The 18,929-nt window shown below is 41.0% G+C and overlaps 1 protein-coding gene across 5 annotated transcripts in view; it reads left to right on the top strand.

Moving 5' to 3' along the window:
* Positions 1–8,335: 8,335 nt before the first annotated feature.
* The window catches only part of LOC120797471 (RNA-binding protein with multiple splicing-like), a 37,463-nt gene continuing 26,869 nt past the window's right edge, over positions 8,336–18,929 (top strand). For 3 of the 5 annotated variants that reach the window (XR_005708528.1, XR_005708527.1, XM_040141159.1), the window contains exon 1: positions 8,337–8,844. Coding sequence is in view for 2 of the 5 variants with exons in the window: in XM_040141159.1 (XP_039997093.1) it covers positions 8,782–8,844 (63 nt within the window). In the remaining 3 variants the exon portion in view is untranslated. Of the gene's footprint in view, positions 8,845–18,929 lie in introns of all 5 variants that reach the window. The other 2 variants (XR_005708529.1, XM_040141160.1) reach the window with 1 other exon arrangement.

Genomic DNA, 18,929 nt, shown 5'->3' with positions numbered 1-18,929 from the left:
CAGCCGGGGCCACGTCTAGGCTCCTCTCTGTTCTCACTTTTTCTGTTTTTTTTTCCCCGCTACCATCATTTTTATTTTGAGGTGTTGCCAAAGCGTCAGTTTACTTTAATATGACAGGGAAGACAGATGCTGGGCACAGTTGCACGGATGTGCAGAGTGACAAGGACCTCATGGGGGACAAGCGTGGCCTTTTAATCTGCGGAGGGTTTTTACAGAGGCAAAATGGCTATGATGATAGCAACTCATGGCAGGAATTTAAGAGGAAGTTCAAATGCTCATCTATATTTGGAAGCAGTTATTTATACCTCTCCCTTACTTTACTGCTGGGAAACTGAATTATCCAGCTTCCACTCTTTTGTTAAAGCAGACTTTTGCACATAACAGTGGTATTTGCTTTTCTTTTAATTTCATTATCTGTAGTCAGTGTTTGGGTACAATATGCAGCATTCTCTGAAGAGTTAATAACATCTTATCATGAACAAAGTGAGAGACATTTAGTTTGTAATTTAGCACTGGATACTGAGGATGCTGCTGTAAAAATGTAAGTGAATCACATCATGTCTCCTCAAACTATGAGATTTTGCAACAACAAAAAAAAGAAAAACTAAGATCAGTTCTTTCTATTCACTGTTACGGCCTCTGTCTTCAGCATACATGCAGTGCAAGTCATGGTCTAGTCCACTGCAGTCAGTCATGTTCAAACAGGCCACCAGTTGGTTTGGCAGGATAAAGGCTTTCTGACAGCTGACCTTTGGAGCCAGGTCCACTCCACCTCTGAAAAGTGAAATGTGACCTATTGGCCGCAGTGATTTCCATTGCAATCCGACAGAAATAACTAATTTCATCACAACAGGGACCCAGGACAACTGGATGTCATGCCTTTTTAGCCATGCTAGCAGCATGACTCTGTGGATGGCAATGTCGGATGGTCAGTTTGTCCACCAATTTGGTCCAGACTGAAATATTTCAGCAGCTGTCAGACGGATTTTCGTGAAAATTGGTACAAATCTCCACATTCCCCAGAGGATAAATACTAATAACTCTGGTAATCTCATATCTTTTCATCTAGCACCATCATTGGGGAAAAAAATTCAGTTTGTCTAACACTTACACTGATTATGACAAAACACTTCAAAAGCCATTCCTATTATCATCAGCTACACTTTATGTTTGGTGCTAATCAGCAAATGTTAGGATGTTAACATGCTAAACTAAGATGGTGAACACAGTAAACTTCACATCTGCTAAACATCAGCATGTTAGCATTGTCATTGCAGGCATGTTAGCATGCTGATGTTAGCATTAACATAAGTACATTCATGCCATTTGATTTTATGAGCATACATGGTACCTTTTAGAATTATATGCAGTTTAGCAGACATAAGAATCAAATGTATAAAAACTAAATGAAGTGGACCATACATACATATGCATGGACAGCATGGATATGCCCAGATATGTTTGCATGTGCATACGTAGATTTACATGCTGTATGCCAACAACAGCAGTTGTTGTAGTAAACTGTTTTTTTACCTGAAAAATGAACATATCATAAGAATAATAACGTGATAACATAAAATGGCAAATTCACAAAAACTTGACAGAACCATCTCAAGATGTGGGAAAAAGAGAAAATTACGAATCAGAATAAATTGACTATAGAGGATCTAAATTCACTGTATTCCCAGACTTTTTCAACTCAGTCCAAACTGCAGAAAACAAATGAACTTTTTGTTATATATACACATTGTTCAATAAAGATTAAAGGTGGAGGGAAAGACAAAGATCTCAGGAGTCGGGTTTTACTTTAACCTTTTATTGGTTCCACCGCATAACAAAAGAAAAGATATAATTTAACGTACTTCCCTTTGACCTGCTCTAAGACATTTTAGGCCCACTCAACAGCATTCAAAGGGAACATTGTAGTCCATTACGTAGACCTGTGTCAACATTTGGGAATTCAAGCCTAGGAGACATACTTAGTGGCCTCTGCTCTCTGCTCAACCCTTCCTCTACCCACTGAACCATGAAAGCTTATAGTCTAATGACACAGACTTGTACCTCTTACTCGTGTTTCCGTACCTTGACACAACTGCAGGATTTTCAATATATGAAAGGAAAGAAAGGTGGTTTGATGAGTCAAGCTCTTGTTTTTGTTTAGAGCAGGTTTTCCTCTCGGGGCTTGTCAGATTTAACACATGGCAGCTCACGACGACCCCGTCCATACCCTTAAGGATAAACGCATGTCCTACCTCACTACTCAGTAATGCAACCTACTTAATCATAAGAGCTCTTGCATTCTCTTTCTCTGAGCTTGCCCAGCAAAGGAAATATGATGAAGAACAACAGGAACTCATGATAAAGCTGATTTTTCTCATACCAAATTTTTTCCAGACACCTGCCTCATTAATTTGAATTTTTTGGCACCCTTGAAATGTTAACCTAACTTGGAATCAACTGCTGTTCCAGCTGACAAAGATACTCCGAACAAAATTTGTAAGGTGACACGTTCTTGAGGGATTATTTCCTGGCACAAGCTTGCGTTTTTTTCCTCTGGGTATTTGGTGAGTGATAGTAAGCAGGGGATAACATAATGCGTACACTGATATGAACTCAAATTTAGGGATGGCAGTGCTGATCAGCTGGTCCATCGAGCGGGCCGCACTGAAATTTCTCAACAACCGTTGGATGAAAAACTTTGTGGATCTACTGACTTTTCATCTAGCACCCCCATCAGGTCAAAATTTTATTTTGGTTAATGACTAGATACCTGCACAACTATTTACATTTCCATCGGTCTAAGCTACTTTGTGTTGAGTGCTTACCAGAAAACATGAGTAAGCTAACACGCTGAAGTAAGATGGGGAATATGGTAAACATTACTCCTTTTAAAAATCAGCATGTTAGCATCGCATTGTGAGCGTGCTGCTATCACATTTAGCTCAAAGCACCTAAACCTGCTGGCCCCACAGACACTGTTCAGATTAAGACTGATTTTAACCCTGTTTTTATTGGCCTTCCCCTGACTAATTTCAGGCCTAATTTCTACCAGATCCACTGTCAATTTGACGTGCAGTTTTTAGGGGATTCACGTCGCCTGAGTAAATGGTTACAAATTTTTAGTCACTTGTCTTGCAGTTTGAGCATTTCCATTGCCCGACTTCCCATGTCACTGCTGTCAAAAGATCAATCAAACTGTTGTGGCTCATGTAGTCTTGACTAAGACTGTGCAGTGATAAAACTGAACACCATACTGTCTGCATCTTCCAGACATCTGTGGTTCCATATCATCCTTCTTTTCTTCTTATAGTGCGTTCATAGTAGAACTTCACAAAGTAATGCTGCCTTTCTCAATTTTTGTAAACATTTTTAAAGGATGCAGTCATCTTGTCTGAATAAACTTTATTGGAATTGTCAATGCACAAAACCATCCGAAGGTTCCATGCTTATGTTCAGTGTGAGCAGTGTTTGCCCAGCTTAACAGAGCCACACGTACAGTTAAAAGAGCTGCTACGGTGGCCGTAGGTTCTTCGTCTTGTTAAAACGCATAAGAATTCATTGCAGCAAATGGCATCTCTGACAGTAGAAAACTCTGCAGGCTGTACAGACACCATTTGAAAGGAAGGAAACGAAATGGTACAACCTAGACAAATAAAAAAAAACTTCAAAAAGTGCTGGTATTGTCATTTAATGTGATTTTTATGACACACAGAAGTTGAGTAAACGGAGCTTTTGTTGCGAAGAAGCCACTTTAAAGGACTGAGCAAACTAAAACAAAGCACCAAGCCTCTCATGGCCAATTAGAGCAGGTCAATCTGACCACAAATTGCTCATTAGTGATCTTAGAGGAAGATCAAAGGGCACTAAGCATAAGGGAGGAATGCTGCATATCAGTAAGTCAAAGGAATGGAATGGCCTGGCTCTCAGCCCAATGAGAGCCACTTACCCCACATCACTCAAAAGGTGAAGTGTGTTGCTCTGCCAAACACAGAGCTGCTGTCAGATCTACATTTAGGTCTACTTGCTTTTGCAGATGACCTCTAAATGGATTGCAACATTGTTCTCAGTCCCTTATTTTCCTTTTTGGTTGTTTTGGAGGAAGTCAGTGACCGTGGAGTTTTTCATTCGCTAACGAGTTGCAGGAATTCAGAGAAACAGTGTAAAAAGAGGAGTAGATGAGGCAACGACGTTTACTCATCTGACTGCCAACCGAGCACATTGCAAGAATAGCAGGGGTCCTCCCTTGGCGACCCACCACTAGTCAATACATCGGCATTGTGTCATGATAGATTCTTGTTTTGGTGCTCATATCAAGCTGGCCTTTTAGCTATGAGTCAGTGATCCAGAGAACGATATTGGATAACTTGATTTGTGTCTCAATCTGAAGTCCTGCCTTTGTTTCAACAGAGGTTCTTGCAATGTTGTTGAAATGTTAGTCATTTGGGTAGTAAACGATCTCTGGTTCTTAAAGCAATGGTTTCCTTCACAGGAAGATTCGAAACAGGGGGGAACAGCTAGCCTAGTTGTGTCCAAAGGTAACAAAAATCTGCCTTCCACCACCTTTAAAGCTCACTTATTAACATGTTATAACTCATTCATTTAATCTGTACCGAAACCAAAGTGTAAAAAAGATTTTTTGTGGTGTTATGGGAGGTTATGTGCCGGACTGCTTCTTGGCCACAAGCAGTAACCTCTTGGAGACTTCGCTGGTTACCTGGCAACATCACAGCGACAAGAAGAAGAAAAATATCCGCATCAGTTTCCATACGGATTAAACAAACAAGATACCATACTGGCCAAAATATGAAGCAATATTTTTTTCTTGAAATAATGGAGGTCATATTATATCTGAGGACTAGACATTAACATCTCCACTACAGCAGATAATCTGCTGGAATGGAGAGAGCACTGATGTAGCACCAACTTCTGGAGAAAGTATTGCATTATGGGTTGTTTGTAGCCTTAATGTTGCTTGGCTAGTCTGTTAGATTTAGTCAGTCCTATAAGTGTTTAGTTACCTACTTGTCACTTTTGGAGGCAGTAAATTCCCGAAGAGTGAAATTTAGCTGAAATTGTCTTTCGACGTCTTTACAGATCTTTCACAGATGATAATGGTGTTACAAAGACAACAAAACAGTATCAAAAAAATGCTAACTTCTAAAGAAAATAATTCTGACTGGAGAGTGTGAAACTGGTAGAAAAAACTAGGCTAACCAGGCTAGCTCATCTTTATGCTAAGCTAACCTAACAAGCTGCTGGCTGTAGTTTAGTGTACAGACATGAGACTGGTATCACACTTCTCATCTAACTCGCGGGAAGAAAGCGAAGAGGCGTATTTCCCAAAATGTCGAACTATTTTTATTATGTGAAATTAACATGCATGCTCTCTTTTGTCCTCCCGTCAATTCAAACTAAAATAGCAAGGCTTCCTCGACCAGTTTAGGCGAAAACTAGCAGTCCCCTAGATAACATAGAGATATTTTGACATAAGGCTGGACCATGTCAAAGCTTCCTGACATGTTACCCAGGACACCGTGACCGGACTGTCTCCTAGCTGCTCTTCTGCCCCCACCCCTACCCCACTGTACGTGTCTGTGTCTGTGGGTCTGTGTGTTTTTTTGTTTTTTTTTGGGGGGGGGCGGCGGCCCTCCGGGGGGGGCCCTCCCTCTCCAAGCATCAGACCACACAGCTCAGCCCTGAGACCTGTCAAACACAGCTGGGACATCTCCCCCTCTCTCTCTCCCCCCACCCCGACTCCTATCCTTTCCTCCTTCTTGCTACCTCTCCTCCCCCTCCTTGCTCCCCAGACTCCGGCAGAAAGCTTTGATACAGGGGTGTTGTGCAGCAAGGGGAACATTTCCATTTTTATCTGCTTGGAAGACTTCAAGACCCTCCTCCCTCTCTTCATCCTGAACTGCTTCTCATCAGCATAAAAGAATCTGCCATGTCCCTTCTTCATTGTGTATGCTTCAGAGGAAGTCTAATTGATATAGACATGATTGGGGAGGGGAAAGAGCACAAATCTCTAAGACCGATCCACGATGACTGTTTTCCCTTCTTTTGTTGCTTTTGAGGTGCAAGTTCAGCGAATACGACTCGCTCTGTTTTCTGCACTGGCTGTCACAAAATGCGAGAGTCTGTCCTGTGCAATAAATGTCATGCAACATATAGTCAGAGTCTCCACTACTGAGCTACTGTCAGCTCTTCAACTTTTCATCACAAAATACAAAGTGAAGCAGTTGCTCAAAATAAATGTTTTGAAATGGGGGAGCATTTAAGGCTGCCTTGTCACCTGATCGCTGCTTTTAAGGCTGTTTTGCATCCTGCAGTGTAGACAATAATAGGTGTACCAGTAAAGTTCTTAGTGTTTGCTCATTTCCACTGTTGTTGAACCATCATTTCCATAGCTCCAGGGTCTGCGGCTTTGGAACTCAAAGGTCATAAATCAAATGGGCCTCGGTGAGCTCCGAGTGGATTAGTGCAACTTGTTATCACATTGCAACCTTGAGAAATATACAGGTGTACCTCTTCACATGTACAACCTGCCCCGCTCATTGTAAATCTAGACAGAACCTCAGTGATGTCTGATAGTAAATATTTGTCTGGAATGACAAAACTACTCGAGGGCCTTGAAATTATCAACTAGGACCCATTTGAAATTTATTAAACATTCAGGTTGATAGTTGTCTGTGCCTCCTACTCTGTGTGTCTTTACAGATGATGAGATTTGCTGAGTGCTACATTTTAAGGTGTTGAGACAGGGGAAGAAAGAAAAAATGCTCCTGAGTGTGAATCCCTTGTTGGGTAACATCTTGTGACTGCCAGATTTATGGCAGAAACTGAGCGTATGTAATGCTTGGTTAAAGGTTAAACGGGTTAACATATACAGTAGAAAACCGAGCGACTCGTCAACTGCATACATACCTAGGAAACTGTTGATGAGTAAAACTAAATGACATTACTTTCCAAACAACTGGCTAATTCCCAAGAAAGCAACCAGTTAACTACAAAAAATACAGCTATTAAAAACATAAACTTAATTGGTATGGGACGACAAGTTTACAATAAATCACAAACCCCTCAATAGAATGACTTATATGTCCTGCATGAACTCTGGCTAATCAGGGCTCAAGTAACACTGTTGTGTATCTTCGATAAATTGACTCATTTATTGGCCACATCATACCAGGCACAGATTAATGCAATTTAGATATAATTTAGATTAATAAATTATGAAAGGCACTGTAATAAAAGCTGATTTGTGAGCTAGGCCTAACATGTAAAGCTACTGATTCCAAACTGATTCCAAAGAGAAGAGATGTTTTGTACCAGATGTAGCCAGCTACTTTCCATCTACGTTCCCTGTTTTTAGACACAAACACCATAAAATGCAATAAATAGGTTAATCTGAGATGTTACAACGTGCGTTAAGACTACCACAGCAAAAGTGTGAAACACTGGTAAGAAAAACCCACCTACCAGCACCTCTAAAGCTCACGAGTTAAAATGTGTTGTCTTGTTTAATCTGCAAAAAACTGAGGCATAAAAATGACAGCTTGTGGTTTTTCCGGAGGTTATGTGCCAGATAATTTCTTTGCCAGGAGCATTAACTTCCTAGAGTCTTGTTATCACTGTGAGTTTAGCTGCCTGCCCCCCCCCCCATTTCCAGTCTCGATGCTAAGCTAGGCTAACTGGCCGCTGGCTTCAGCTTCACATTGAATGGTCAACTACGGACGGAGCCTACCGTTCCTTTCATCTGACTCATCTAAGCACATTTCCCGGAACGTGGAACTATTCCTTTGAATCTGGGAACTTTTCAGACAACAAAAGGAATAAATAAAAGTTTCATTATAGGCTACCAGAGATTTAGAGACAGTGTAGAGATGGCTTTAAAAAAAACAAAACATCTAAACATACAGGGAAATAAATTGAGAGGACATCTAACTAAACAATTAAATTATATATATATATATATATATGTATATATATAACTATACTATATATATATATATATATATATATATATATATATATATATATATATATATGTGTGTGTGTGTGTGTGTGTGTGTGTGTGTGTGTGTGTGTGTGTGTGTAATTTCTACACTCATAGCCACAGCCCTCATCTGTCTTTACATGCAGCACATGTAGGAATATTAACGCGGACGAATAAAAACGGAGGATATATATATCCCGACTAAAATAACGTTCAGCTGGTCCGAAAGGTGATTGGCACTGATTTTTCCACTGTCGCTCTTCCAGCGCTTGCTAAAACTTGATAAAGCCCAGCAGACGGTGCATCCCACCCTCTACCCCACCCTAAACCCCTCCCTCCCTCCCTCCCTCCTCCCTCCACCCCTCCCTCCCTCACGCGGAGATGAGGAGAGAAGTTTCCCCGCGGCTCGGTACAGTGAACATTTACTGTATTTCATTTGGGGAACAGCAACAAGAGCCTCCGGAGAAGCTTTCCAGGGAACGCTGAGGAATATCTGACAGCACAGAAAGCACCACTCCCAGCTGAGTTTTTTTCCTCTTTTTAAAAAGAAAAAAACAAAACAAACAAATATATATATATATATATATATATCGTCACTTATCATTGATGTCGCTAAACTAGTGGGAAGCACGGGTCAGTAGGACAGCGGCCGCACGCGGACAGTTGTCTGTCGGAGGGCGCCTTTTAATTTTTGGGTCCTGGAGAAGCAAAACAGAGCGACACAGAAGCGAAAGACGAGAGAAGAAGACGGTCCGAGTGAAAGTGAAAAGAGAGTCCGGCTCAGGATGAATAGCAACAAAATCGAGAAAGAAAACGAGCAGAGCGAATTCACCAACCACGAAGAGGAGGTACGTATCCGCACGCGAGCACCCACCTGGTCCCTCCGCTGTTACAGCGAGTTTAATTTCCGTGGGTCGAACCATTTCCCATAACGACGTCATGATAAGCCGATTCAGAGCATACCCGCCGTCCTAATGGCGACTTATCACCCAGAGTACCCCCCCGTAATATTGCCAGAGTTGTTTAGGCGTCTCCTTTTGTGGCATTGTAGCATTTCCTTTTTACTCTACCGCAGTTTTTACCCCGTAAAAGTTGCAGGTCTTGCTGTGACACTATTAGCCCCACTGCATGGTGCACTCATAACATTTACCACGGGGCCGTCTCCTAAAGGCAGTATATCTTTCTTTAACTGAACTGTGCACCTGTCATCTATTCTTCCTTCACTTTTTAGACCTGGGGCCTAAATTATGTATCTTCCGTTTCATTTTTGGAACCCAAGTCGTACTGTAGCCATGTCCAAGTTAAGGTCAGCCATGTCCATTTTCTTTTTTAAACACTTTGGAACAAATACCGAATACTTACTGGGGAACAAGGCAGGACACTCATAACTGATGAATCACTAATAAGTAGTTCCTGAATAACACCAAGGCCAGGACTACATGGGAGATAATCATAAGTTGCTTGACAGCAGACTTAAGTGTTGCCAGTTCTGGCTCTCTGTACCATAACGCCAGACTTCACACAACGCTGAAAAGCAGTGGCAAAGGGAAGTATGAGCCAGGGTGAATTAGTTTCCACTGAAGCTGAGGGAGCAATTGAAGTAAAAAAAAAAAAAAAAAAAAACTGCTGCTGCAACATGTAGGCAATAATTCTTAGTAACCCAGACCTACTGCATTACAGCCAAGCAAGAGTAGCCGCTCTAGGAATATAACCTAATTACATCTTAACACACCAGAATGATACTGTTTGTCCAAAAGATTTGAGGTAATCCAGTTTCTGGTGAAACCGTATTTCCTCTCAAACATGCTGGATAATAGCCCAGTTTCTTCCTCTTCTCCTCTGTAAACATTGCACAATCTCTAGCCATAATATCTCCCTCTTGGTAAATAAGTTTGTAGTGGTGCTCTTTGCACGGGGGGGGGGGTTCTTTGGCATGGACGTATTTCTGTTCAAACAGCAGACTTGTTATTTAACCCACAGCCAAGTGGCGTAAGAAAGGTATATGAGATTGTATCGGAAAAGTCTCTTGCAGCAGTTTGATCAAGGCTCGGTGCACTGTTAGTCACTTTGTAAATGAATAGCCAAACATACCCAGCCCTGATGTAATACCATATTTGGTCCACTGCTGAGGTTACTATGGATGCAAGGAGTTACTGTAGCACTACACAGATGAGGTAAAGACTCAAGCACTGACTTCTTGGAAACCTAATGGAGAGTTTTGATTTAAAGCTCTACTCACCTTTTTGACCTTGTGTACTCACAATACAGTACAGCAATAGTACTATTTCAGAGCCTGTTTTATGCCCCAGCACATGACTCTAGGTCTGCGACTAATGATTATTGTCATTACTGAATAATCGAGTTACTTTTTTTCAGTGAACTGATTAACATTTCAGTCTATAAAAGGTCAACAAAATATGCCCGTCACAAGTTCACAGAGGCAAGGATGACGTCTTCAGATGTCTTGTTTTGTATGACCGGCAGTCCAAAACCCAAAATATTCCAAAATTGGTGAGGATTTGCTGCTCTTCTCTGTTTTTCCTGATAATAAATTGAACATATTTTACTTATGAATAGGTTGTCCGTCAAAATAAGCAATGTAAGAACGTCATCTTGGGCTCTAGGATATTGTAGTTCTTTTTTCTGACACTTGATAGACCAAACAACTGACTTGAAATGTCTTAAAAATGAGAAGAAGATTAGTCCAAAATGAGAATAATTGTTAGTTAATTTGCAGTTTTTTTTGGTTTGTCTCTGTTCGATAATCGAATCCTGAAAAGATGTTTTAAAATTCTGTGAGGTCCACAAGCAGAGGGGCTAGACGAGACTTGTCTCTTGCATTGTGTAAAAAGCAGACATAGACAGAGAGAGTAATGGCCAGAGGAATCTAATGGTTGTGGAAATGTTTGGAAGCCATCCAGACTGGCAAGGACTTAAATTTACTCAGGTGAATTAATGTGAGGTTAGACAGCACCACTTTATCTTTGGTGCAATGATGTGTGTTGTATGCAAGGGAGCAGCGAGTTTTGAGGAGATTGGGGCACATGCACACACACACACACACGCGCGCACACGCACACACACACGCGCACACACATACACACACACACACACACACACACATACAAGCAGGCGTGGATAGGTGCAATCACACACACACTTTTGCAGACAGGTGTGGATATTCACACAAAAACACACATGAGACTCAATGAGAGAAGAATAATGTGACTAATTTCTGAGTATGACTTGCACTTTTTCCACATGATTCATGAAGATGAGGGTTAAGACTGTCTGGTCACTGAAGTAGTCTTTAACTTTAACTTAACGTAAAATACCAGCTGCTTTATTGGTGACGAGGTGACTAATTTGACATCATGTTTACGGAATTTGGGTTTAAGTCTTTTAACGATTTTCATCCTGACTCCTGTGCATTCAACATTCACAAAGTTCCCTTTTGAAAAAAGCACTAAACGTTAAATACCAAACGGCTTTGTACTTAACAACAATAAAGTAACCATAAACTATGGTTTATAAACTGTGACCTTATGAGAGCCAAAGTTTAACAACCTCGCTGGTATGACTCTCACATGTTGAACAACAGCAGCATCCCCCCCCCCCCTGCGCAGTGTAGTATGCGATCACTGGATCACTGATTCGCACCAGTAAAGCTCCATAGCGAGCTTGGCTTCTCATGCCTGCTTCATTGCTCAACCTCACACGGCATCATCAGTGTACACCAAAGCTCGATGATGCTTAATGTTTATCTTCTGTGGACCAGTGCTCACCAAACATGGTCTTGTTGCAGGCAAGGTATGCAGGTTTCAGCCGCGGCAGCGTCTAATCTTGCGGGCTGGTTTGATAAGCTTTATTATCGGGTGTTCTGGAAGCTTTCACATACTGTGGCACTCAGCGGCCACTGATGGAGTCGAGGTGACACACTGTCTCTCACATGGTGAATGTCAAAGATTCGTTTTGACCAGCTGTGGATTCCAGACCTTGTACGGGGAGGAAGACCTGGAGAGCAGATTGGATTTTCTAAAGAGTGACTTGGAGTTGGTTTCAGCAGAAGAACTGAATATGTTTTCCCGAATGTTTGGTTCATGTTTAACTGTGGAGACAGTGATGTGAAGTGCAGTCATAAAGACTGAGGTGAGGTGACAAATTCCAGGCGTGTTTGTGTTGTCAGGAAGGTAGCGTACTGCAAGCAGTGAAGGAACAGACCCAGTTCACCGAAAGCTAACCATATCATATAATTTACTTGCTTTAGTGCCCTAAGGATTAGTTGATGAATCAATTAGCCAGTTAGCTGAGAGAAATTTTATTTTTTAAATTGAAAGTCTTTGGCTTATGAAACAGTGGTTGGACAAAACAAACCATGTGAATACATCACCTTGGGCCTTAGGCATTTTTCTCTATTTTAGAGACCAAACAATTAATCAAGAACATAATCAGCAGATTAATCATTAGTTGGAGTCCATAATTCAATGAATTAATCATTCAAGTAATTTTATTAATAATTTAAGTCAGTTTTTTTTTTTTCAAGACTGCCAAGGATTTGCTCCTTCCAGGTTCTCAAATAAGATTTGCTGTGTTTCTCTTTTTTTATGTCATTGTAAACTGAATATCTTTGTGTGGACTGAGGGTCAGACAACACAGGCAAGGCTTAGGTTCTGGAAAATTGAGATGTCCAATTTTTTATTATTTGTTTACATTTTACAGACCAAAACACCGATTCAATCGACAGGGAAAACGGCAGTTCAGTTGGCATGGAAAAGAACCATTTATTTTATTATTGTCAGGCCGATTTTGTGCTAAGGGGATAGTGCACAGTAAAGAGAGAAGGGGATGATGATAGAGAGAGAACATTGGAGACATGCAGTTCAGGTTGTGAGTATACGCAATGCATCATAACTGACCAAGTCACCCGACTAAGCTTGATCTTTAGCTTCTTCGGAGTCATTTTCCCTCAAGCTAACTCATGTTTATTTAAGTCGAGGCCTGCCCAGTCCCGCCAGCGCTGGAGGTCCACTGTCAAACTGCACCTGATTGTTGACAAATGGGTGAACACAGAGTGTCTGTGCTCTTATTGTTTCCTCTACAGGATGAAACTATTATTTAATTGAAATCCTAGTTCACAGTAAATCTGTGTTCTCAGATGAAGCAGTCCAGCACGGCAGGAGTTTGAATCTCGTCAGACATCTGTTGATTCTAGTTCCTGGGTGACCATAAACATGTAAGTGGATCTTTACAAGCGCCCAAAGAGAAACAGAGTATCACTCAAGCAGAGTTCAGCAAATGTGGCGTATCTCCCCGGGGTGTAATTGGATTGTGCTTGGCCTGCTTTAGGGATCCATCAGGTCCTCTTCAAATAACAGGTCATGTGGCCAGCGTGACCTTTTCCATGAAGAGATATAGGTGGGTCGCCCCGTTGCTGGAGAAGCACTGTGAAGCAGAGGGAGGCCACGCCGTGCTGTAGCACAGTGGCATGGGCATGTGTGTGGTCCGTATGTGTGCATGTATCTTTGAAAAGGGCACACAAATATATTAACGCTCTGTGACATGAAACATTATCGGAGGGGAGCTTAGAAGGTAAAGTGGCCATGATAGGGCAAACACACGAGGAATCTCACAGATTGTTGAAGGCATTATACACATTGATGTACTGTAGATTAAAACCCTGAAGTATTCTTAAAATCACATTGTAAATAACACAGATATACCATTAAGTATACATTAATATCGATGATAAAAAGCCCCTATAAAGCCTCACACAAACAGTAAAACCCTATCCCGTCTACCCGTATCTGATAGGTTGGAGTTTATTTATAAAAGCGCCGGGGGAATTGTCATCTTATCTTAGCCATTTGTCAGCTGTGCGACAAGAGGTATTTGAAAAGACAACAACAAGGCTTAGCGTCAGGAACGGCTGGCAAAGGAGCCTGCTAAACTGATGTGAGAAGAAAAAGAAAAAAGACACTGTCAAAGAATTGTGTTAGATAGTTAAATAAATATATCTACAGCTATATAACAACTGACCAGGAGCGAGGAGAGAGGCTCTTATACGGTGCTGCTTTTCTTAAAAGGCCTTAGTTATCAACTTTGATTTGGGTTCGTAATTAATGACACACTACACGAGTGAAGGAAGTGTGAGCTTGTGCCTAGACATCGTCAGCCATCTTGTCTTGCTTTGTCATACTGCATTTATGTGCATGTTCAGTCACCTCCACTTAATATTGCTTATTCACAAGCTATAATTATCCACCTGACAGAAATCACTATCTCATCTCTGTCTCTCTTTACACCTTCCTTAACACTCCTTTTGTGTTCTGCACATATTTTCAGTCAATAATTCTCAAATTCACAATTTCTTCGTTCTACCCCCGAAACCATACTCCTCCTCTCCTGCGCCCTCTACTTTTATCTCACTTCCGCTCTGTTTCCTTCCCTCCGTCCTTTCCTACATCCCACCCTTTTTCCTTCGTTCTCTTTCTTTATCTTTTTTCTTGCCATTTCCTCCCTCTTTCCCTCCCTCCACCCTGGTATTGTTTATAATTTGCTACTCCTCTTCTCCTCTTTCTTACCCCTTCCTTCTTTTCCATCCTGCCCCCTTACGCCCATTTTAGTCCCAGTAGACACTCTCCCTTATCCCTTATCGCCCCATATGTTGAAAGCATGACCCTGAGGTCTCTGATCAGAGGGACTGTTTATGGTCACGGGACGAGCCCTGAAGACCGAAGCGAGCCAGGAAGAACATGTCTGTCCGACGGTCCAACTGTGTGCCAACCGCCGTTTGGCTGGACAGCGAGCGTTGGCCATCCAGGATCAGACTACTCAAGATTAGGATGGACCAAACTTAAAATTTAAAAAGCCTTTAGATAGGCCTCAATGGATTAGCCCCTTAAATGCTCATATTAATGCTAATTTCCTGTTATGTTGTCCATTGTAAGCTTTAATGTCATGCTTTTCCAGGAAAAGATTATCTTTCTCTTTTGTCAATCCACTTCACAGAAAAGTAAAGAGTCCCAATTATAGGAATTCTGACTTTCGCCCATTATGATATGGTATGACTGGCTTGGAGTTCAAATGATTGGTCAACTAATTTATTAGTCAATGGACAAAGAATTATTCTGTAACTCATTTGGTAATTGTCATTTTGAAAATTTTTCCATCAAAAATGCCAAACATTGGCTGGTTCTCAAATTTGAGGATTTTATACTTTTCCTTGTCAGACAGTGAACGGAATACCTTTGGGTTTTGGACTGTTGGTCAGATAAAACAAGCCATGTGAATATGTCACCTAGGGCTCTGGGAAATCAAAATACTTAAAATGATTGAACTATTTTATGACAATTTATAGATAGAATGATTATGAAGTCCAATTAAAGACCAGAATTATAGAGACAGTATGAAGATAGTCATTAGTTTCTGTTCTAGATTGGCTACCTTCACTATGCAAAACCATCTAGTATAGTAGATTTACGGTATTTGAAATAGGAGAGCTGTTTTCCCTCCGCTTCATTTAAGTAAGCAACTTTTGTTTAACTTTCAACTTTTTATTTGTCAGAGACAGATTGAGTTATTTCACATTTCAAAAGTTACACAAAGATCCTAAAAATATCCCAAAAATGAACTATGTTTAGTTGATAATTTTATCAAGCCAAGTATGTGTTGCTTTTTCTCTGCTTTATATTGTTGTACGTTGCAATTTTAAGACATCAGCTTGGGCTGTTGGACATGGAGACAGATTTATAGATAAACAGATAACAAGATTATCATTATTGGCAGACCTGAATGTGGGGTATTCAAGTACTATCACTGACAAACACAAAAGTAAGCTTTATTATCACGTAAAGGAAATGACATATCAGCAGCAGGCTTAGATTTCTTCATGGAGACACAAAGGATGACTAAGTATCCACTGTTTTTTTTTTTTTTTTCTTTCCACTGGCAAAGGACACTAACACTGCCCACCCAACCTCAAAAGCAAACAGTTTAAGATGTCCACTTGGGCAAGCGGCAACAAAGAGAGCCAAGGAAAGGCTTACACGGACTTGGCCGATTAGTTCACGTTAATGAACACACTGGAATGTTAAGTCTTTTCATCGAGACTCATCAGATAAGAGAAAGGAGGAAGAGAGCAAACTAGTATAAAAAGACTCTGATGAACTGTAAGCTGACAGTGAAGGAGTCAAACTGATGTGTAGCTGACAATCTGTGAATGGGTTGGTCTTCTCTTCTACACGTCGTCCAAATGACACCTTAAAGCCTTTTCACTGAGGTCCAGAAATGGTTGATGAGAAAGATAGGTCCCATATGTGTCATTACGTTTCATTTAAGACGAGGGAAACTGTTATGGAGAGGGGAAGAAAAGAGTCTCTGAGTAAGAGAAGGAAAAACACTGTGAAGTGGGCGCTTACTTGCTTTTCCTAGGTCATTTGTTTTAAATGTCTTTTAAAGGTTAACCTGTTGGAACATTTACAGACCCTTACTGAGCTGTAATTGTTGCTCAAAAGCCCTTGTGGGAGTAAGAGAGAGGGAGAAAAACAAAGAAACTCTCCTCTCAGAGCTCAGTTGTGACGTTTGGAGTGTGCTCAACCTCACAGTTGACCCCTGACCTACACAATAACCCAGGCCTAACCTGCGACCTCTGACCCCAAATGTGAAACTTGACCCGTTGAACCCTGGTGATTAACAGACAAATGGAGTCATCCATTTATGGTCGTTTGACACCTCTCAGGCCTGCAGTCTCTCACTCTTCACATTCTCCGACACGGAAGATGAAGAAAAAAAAAACCTTGTGAGGGATGATGGAGGGCGATGCCAACACAGAGCAGTGACAACTAAGATAGCAAAGGAGTGTGGGAGTCTGTCAGTTAGACTGTTTGATAACGTGGCACTCAACTGATGCAAGAAAACTCAGCTTGCCCTGAGCCCACAGGGGCTCATAGGTAGGCTTTGATTTTAGCTCGGTCACAGTGAACAGAGACTTGTGCGAGGATTTGAAAGCAACCGGCGTGGGTTTTGCAAGGAGTGATTTCTTCTGAGCTTTTTTGATTTCATATGCAGGTAATTGCAGCATTGTTGCATGCACCAACATGCCACAATAGGTTGGTTACTAGACCCTCAAGGTTAGAGCTGTGTCCTGCCACATCTGGCTTGAAGGACCTGTATCTATTAACCTGGCTGTCGAACACACATACACATACAGGGAAGGGGAAAGAGACACATAGTAATCCTCTCACATCTCATCAAGGTTGTGTCCCTCATTTCACCCGGAATGACAGGTCAAAAAAGCACTCAATTAAAGCCAGAGCAAATATCTGAGAAAGTCACACAGTGATGCAGATCATAATGAGGCATTTCAGGCAATAGGTGTAACACATTTTAAAAGTCTACAACGCAAGCTGAATAGAAATGACACATGAATAAGTTGCTAGGTCATTTAATTAGACAAATCAAGTCGCTTCATAATGCCTGACAAATTGCAGTCTACACTGGAGGAAATTTTAAATATTTTATTGCATTGTCCCAGCTATCAAGCAACTGTGGGGTTAGTTACCGCTTTGTTAATTACAGCTTCATGAAATTTAATAGTAGAAAGGCTGTTTGGTGGAAGGCTGGTCTCATTGTTTCAGGGCCTGAGTAAGATTTTTCCTTTAAATGACATTTCATTAATAAAACCACAAGAAAAAAAAAACATCATTCTGTAGCTGATATTTTTAATACCAGATGTTTTAGCTCGATACTAAATTTATCATCATTTGTTATTTTTCTCCTTCATCTGGCTCATTTAAAGGATAATTTTAGGTTATTACAACTTGGAATTTATTTTTGTAGGTTCGCCCCTTGTTTTTATTGGTAGTAATAACAAAGTTAATTACTGAGATCTCTGAACAGAGCAACATCATTAAACGAGTCCAACAGAGCAAGGTGATCAGACAGGTTTGAAACAAACTTTCAGGTTAGTCTAACTTATTTGGAGGTAGAAACAAGGCTAACAATAAAATTATTACCCAAACTGTCCATTGTTAACATCCAAAACCGACTTCCTGGTTCAGCTTTAACCGACATTACTTGTCATTAAGAGATTAATGCACATATTGGTGTGCTCGTTTTCAGTTGTACTTAAAAAATTAAGTGATTTAGCTACGTTGCTTTGTTCCCAGTAGGACAGAAAAACAGCCAGAAAATTACTCGACAGCTGATTTGATAATCAGTTCATCGTTCCAGTAATTTTCTAGCAATGATGCTGACCATTCTCTGGTTCCAGTTTTTCGATTTGCGGCTTTTCTGAGTCATATATGAAAGCAAACTGAATATCGTTGGGTTTGGGAAAATTATGATGAGCATAATTTCGCTATTTACATTTTATAGACAAAATCATTAATTGAGAAGATAATGAAGATGAAACGCTGATGAAAATAATCGTTACTTGTAACCCTAGTTCCCAGATCTCAACAATTGCTTCGGTGAGCACAATGTGCTCCAGATAGAAACAATAGCCAGACCTACCCATATAAGATCCAAATTGTAATTAACCAGAGTTATCCTTTAAGATAAAATCTTACTTAAGCTACTGAGTATTGCTGAACGCAGACTGCTCACTCCTCCTTCTACAACCTTAGGGTGGCACCAGAAAGCCTGCAAGGTACAATGATAGAGTATCAATAGGGTGATGACCTCATCCGGGGCTTGCGGAGTCAAGGATCTCTGATTAGAGGTGCATTGATCCCCAGGGACTTGCTGCAGAAGTGGCCTTAATAGGATCTGATGTTTTTGGCCTGGGGCGCCACACTCTGCTGTGCTCCGCGAAGGCGTTGCCAGGGAACTGCACTGGTACGCCGGCTGTGAAGTACTCAGCTGGCTTGTGGTAGGTAGAGACTGCTGTTTTTGATTGAAGCCTGCATGCATGTTGGTGTGTGAGCACGCCATA

This window comes from Xiphias gladius, chromosome 12 (genome assembly GCF_016859285.1).
Source record: "Xiphias gladius isolate SHS-SW01 ecotype Sanya breed wild chromosome 12, ASM1685928v1, whole genome shotgun sequence".
Lineage (NCBI taxonomy): Eukaryota > Metazoa > Chordata > Actinopteri > Istiophoriformes > Xiphiidae > Xiphias > Xiphias gladius.
This window is presented reverse-complemented; position numbering and strand designations above follow the sequence as displayed.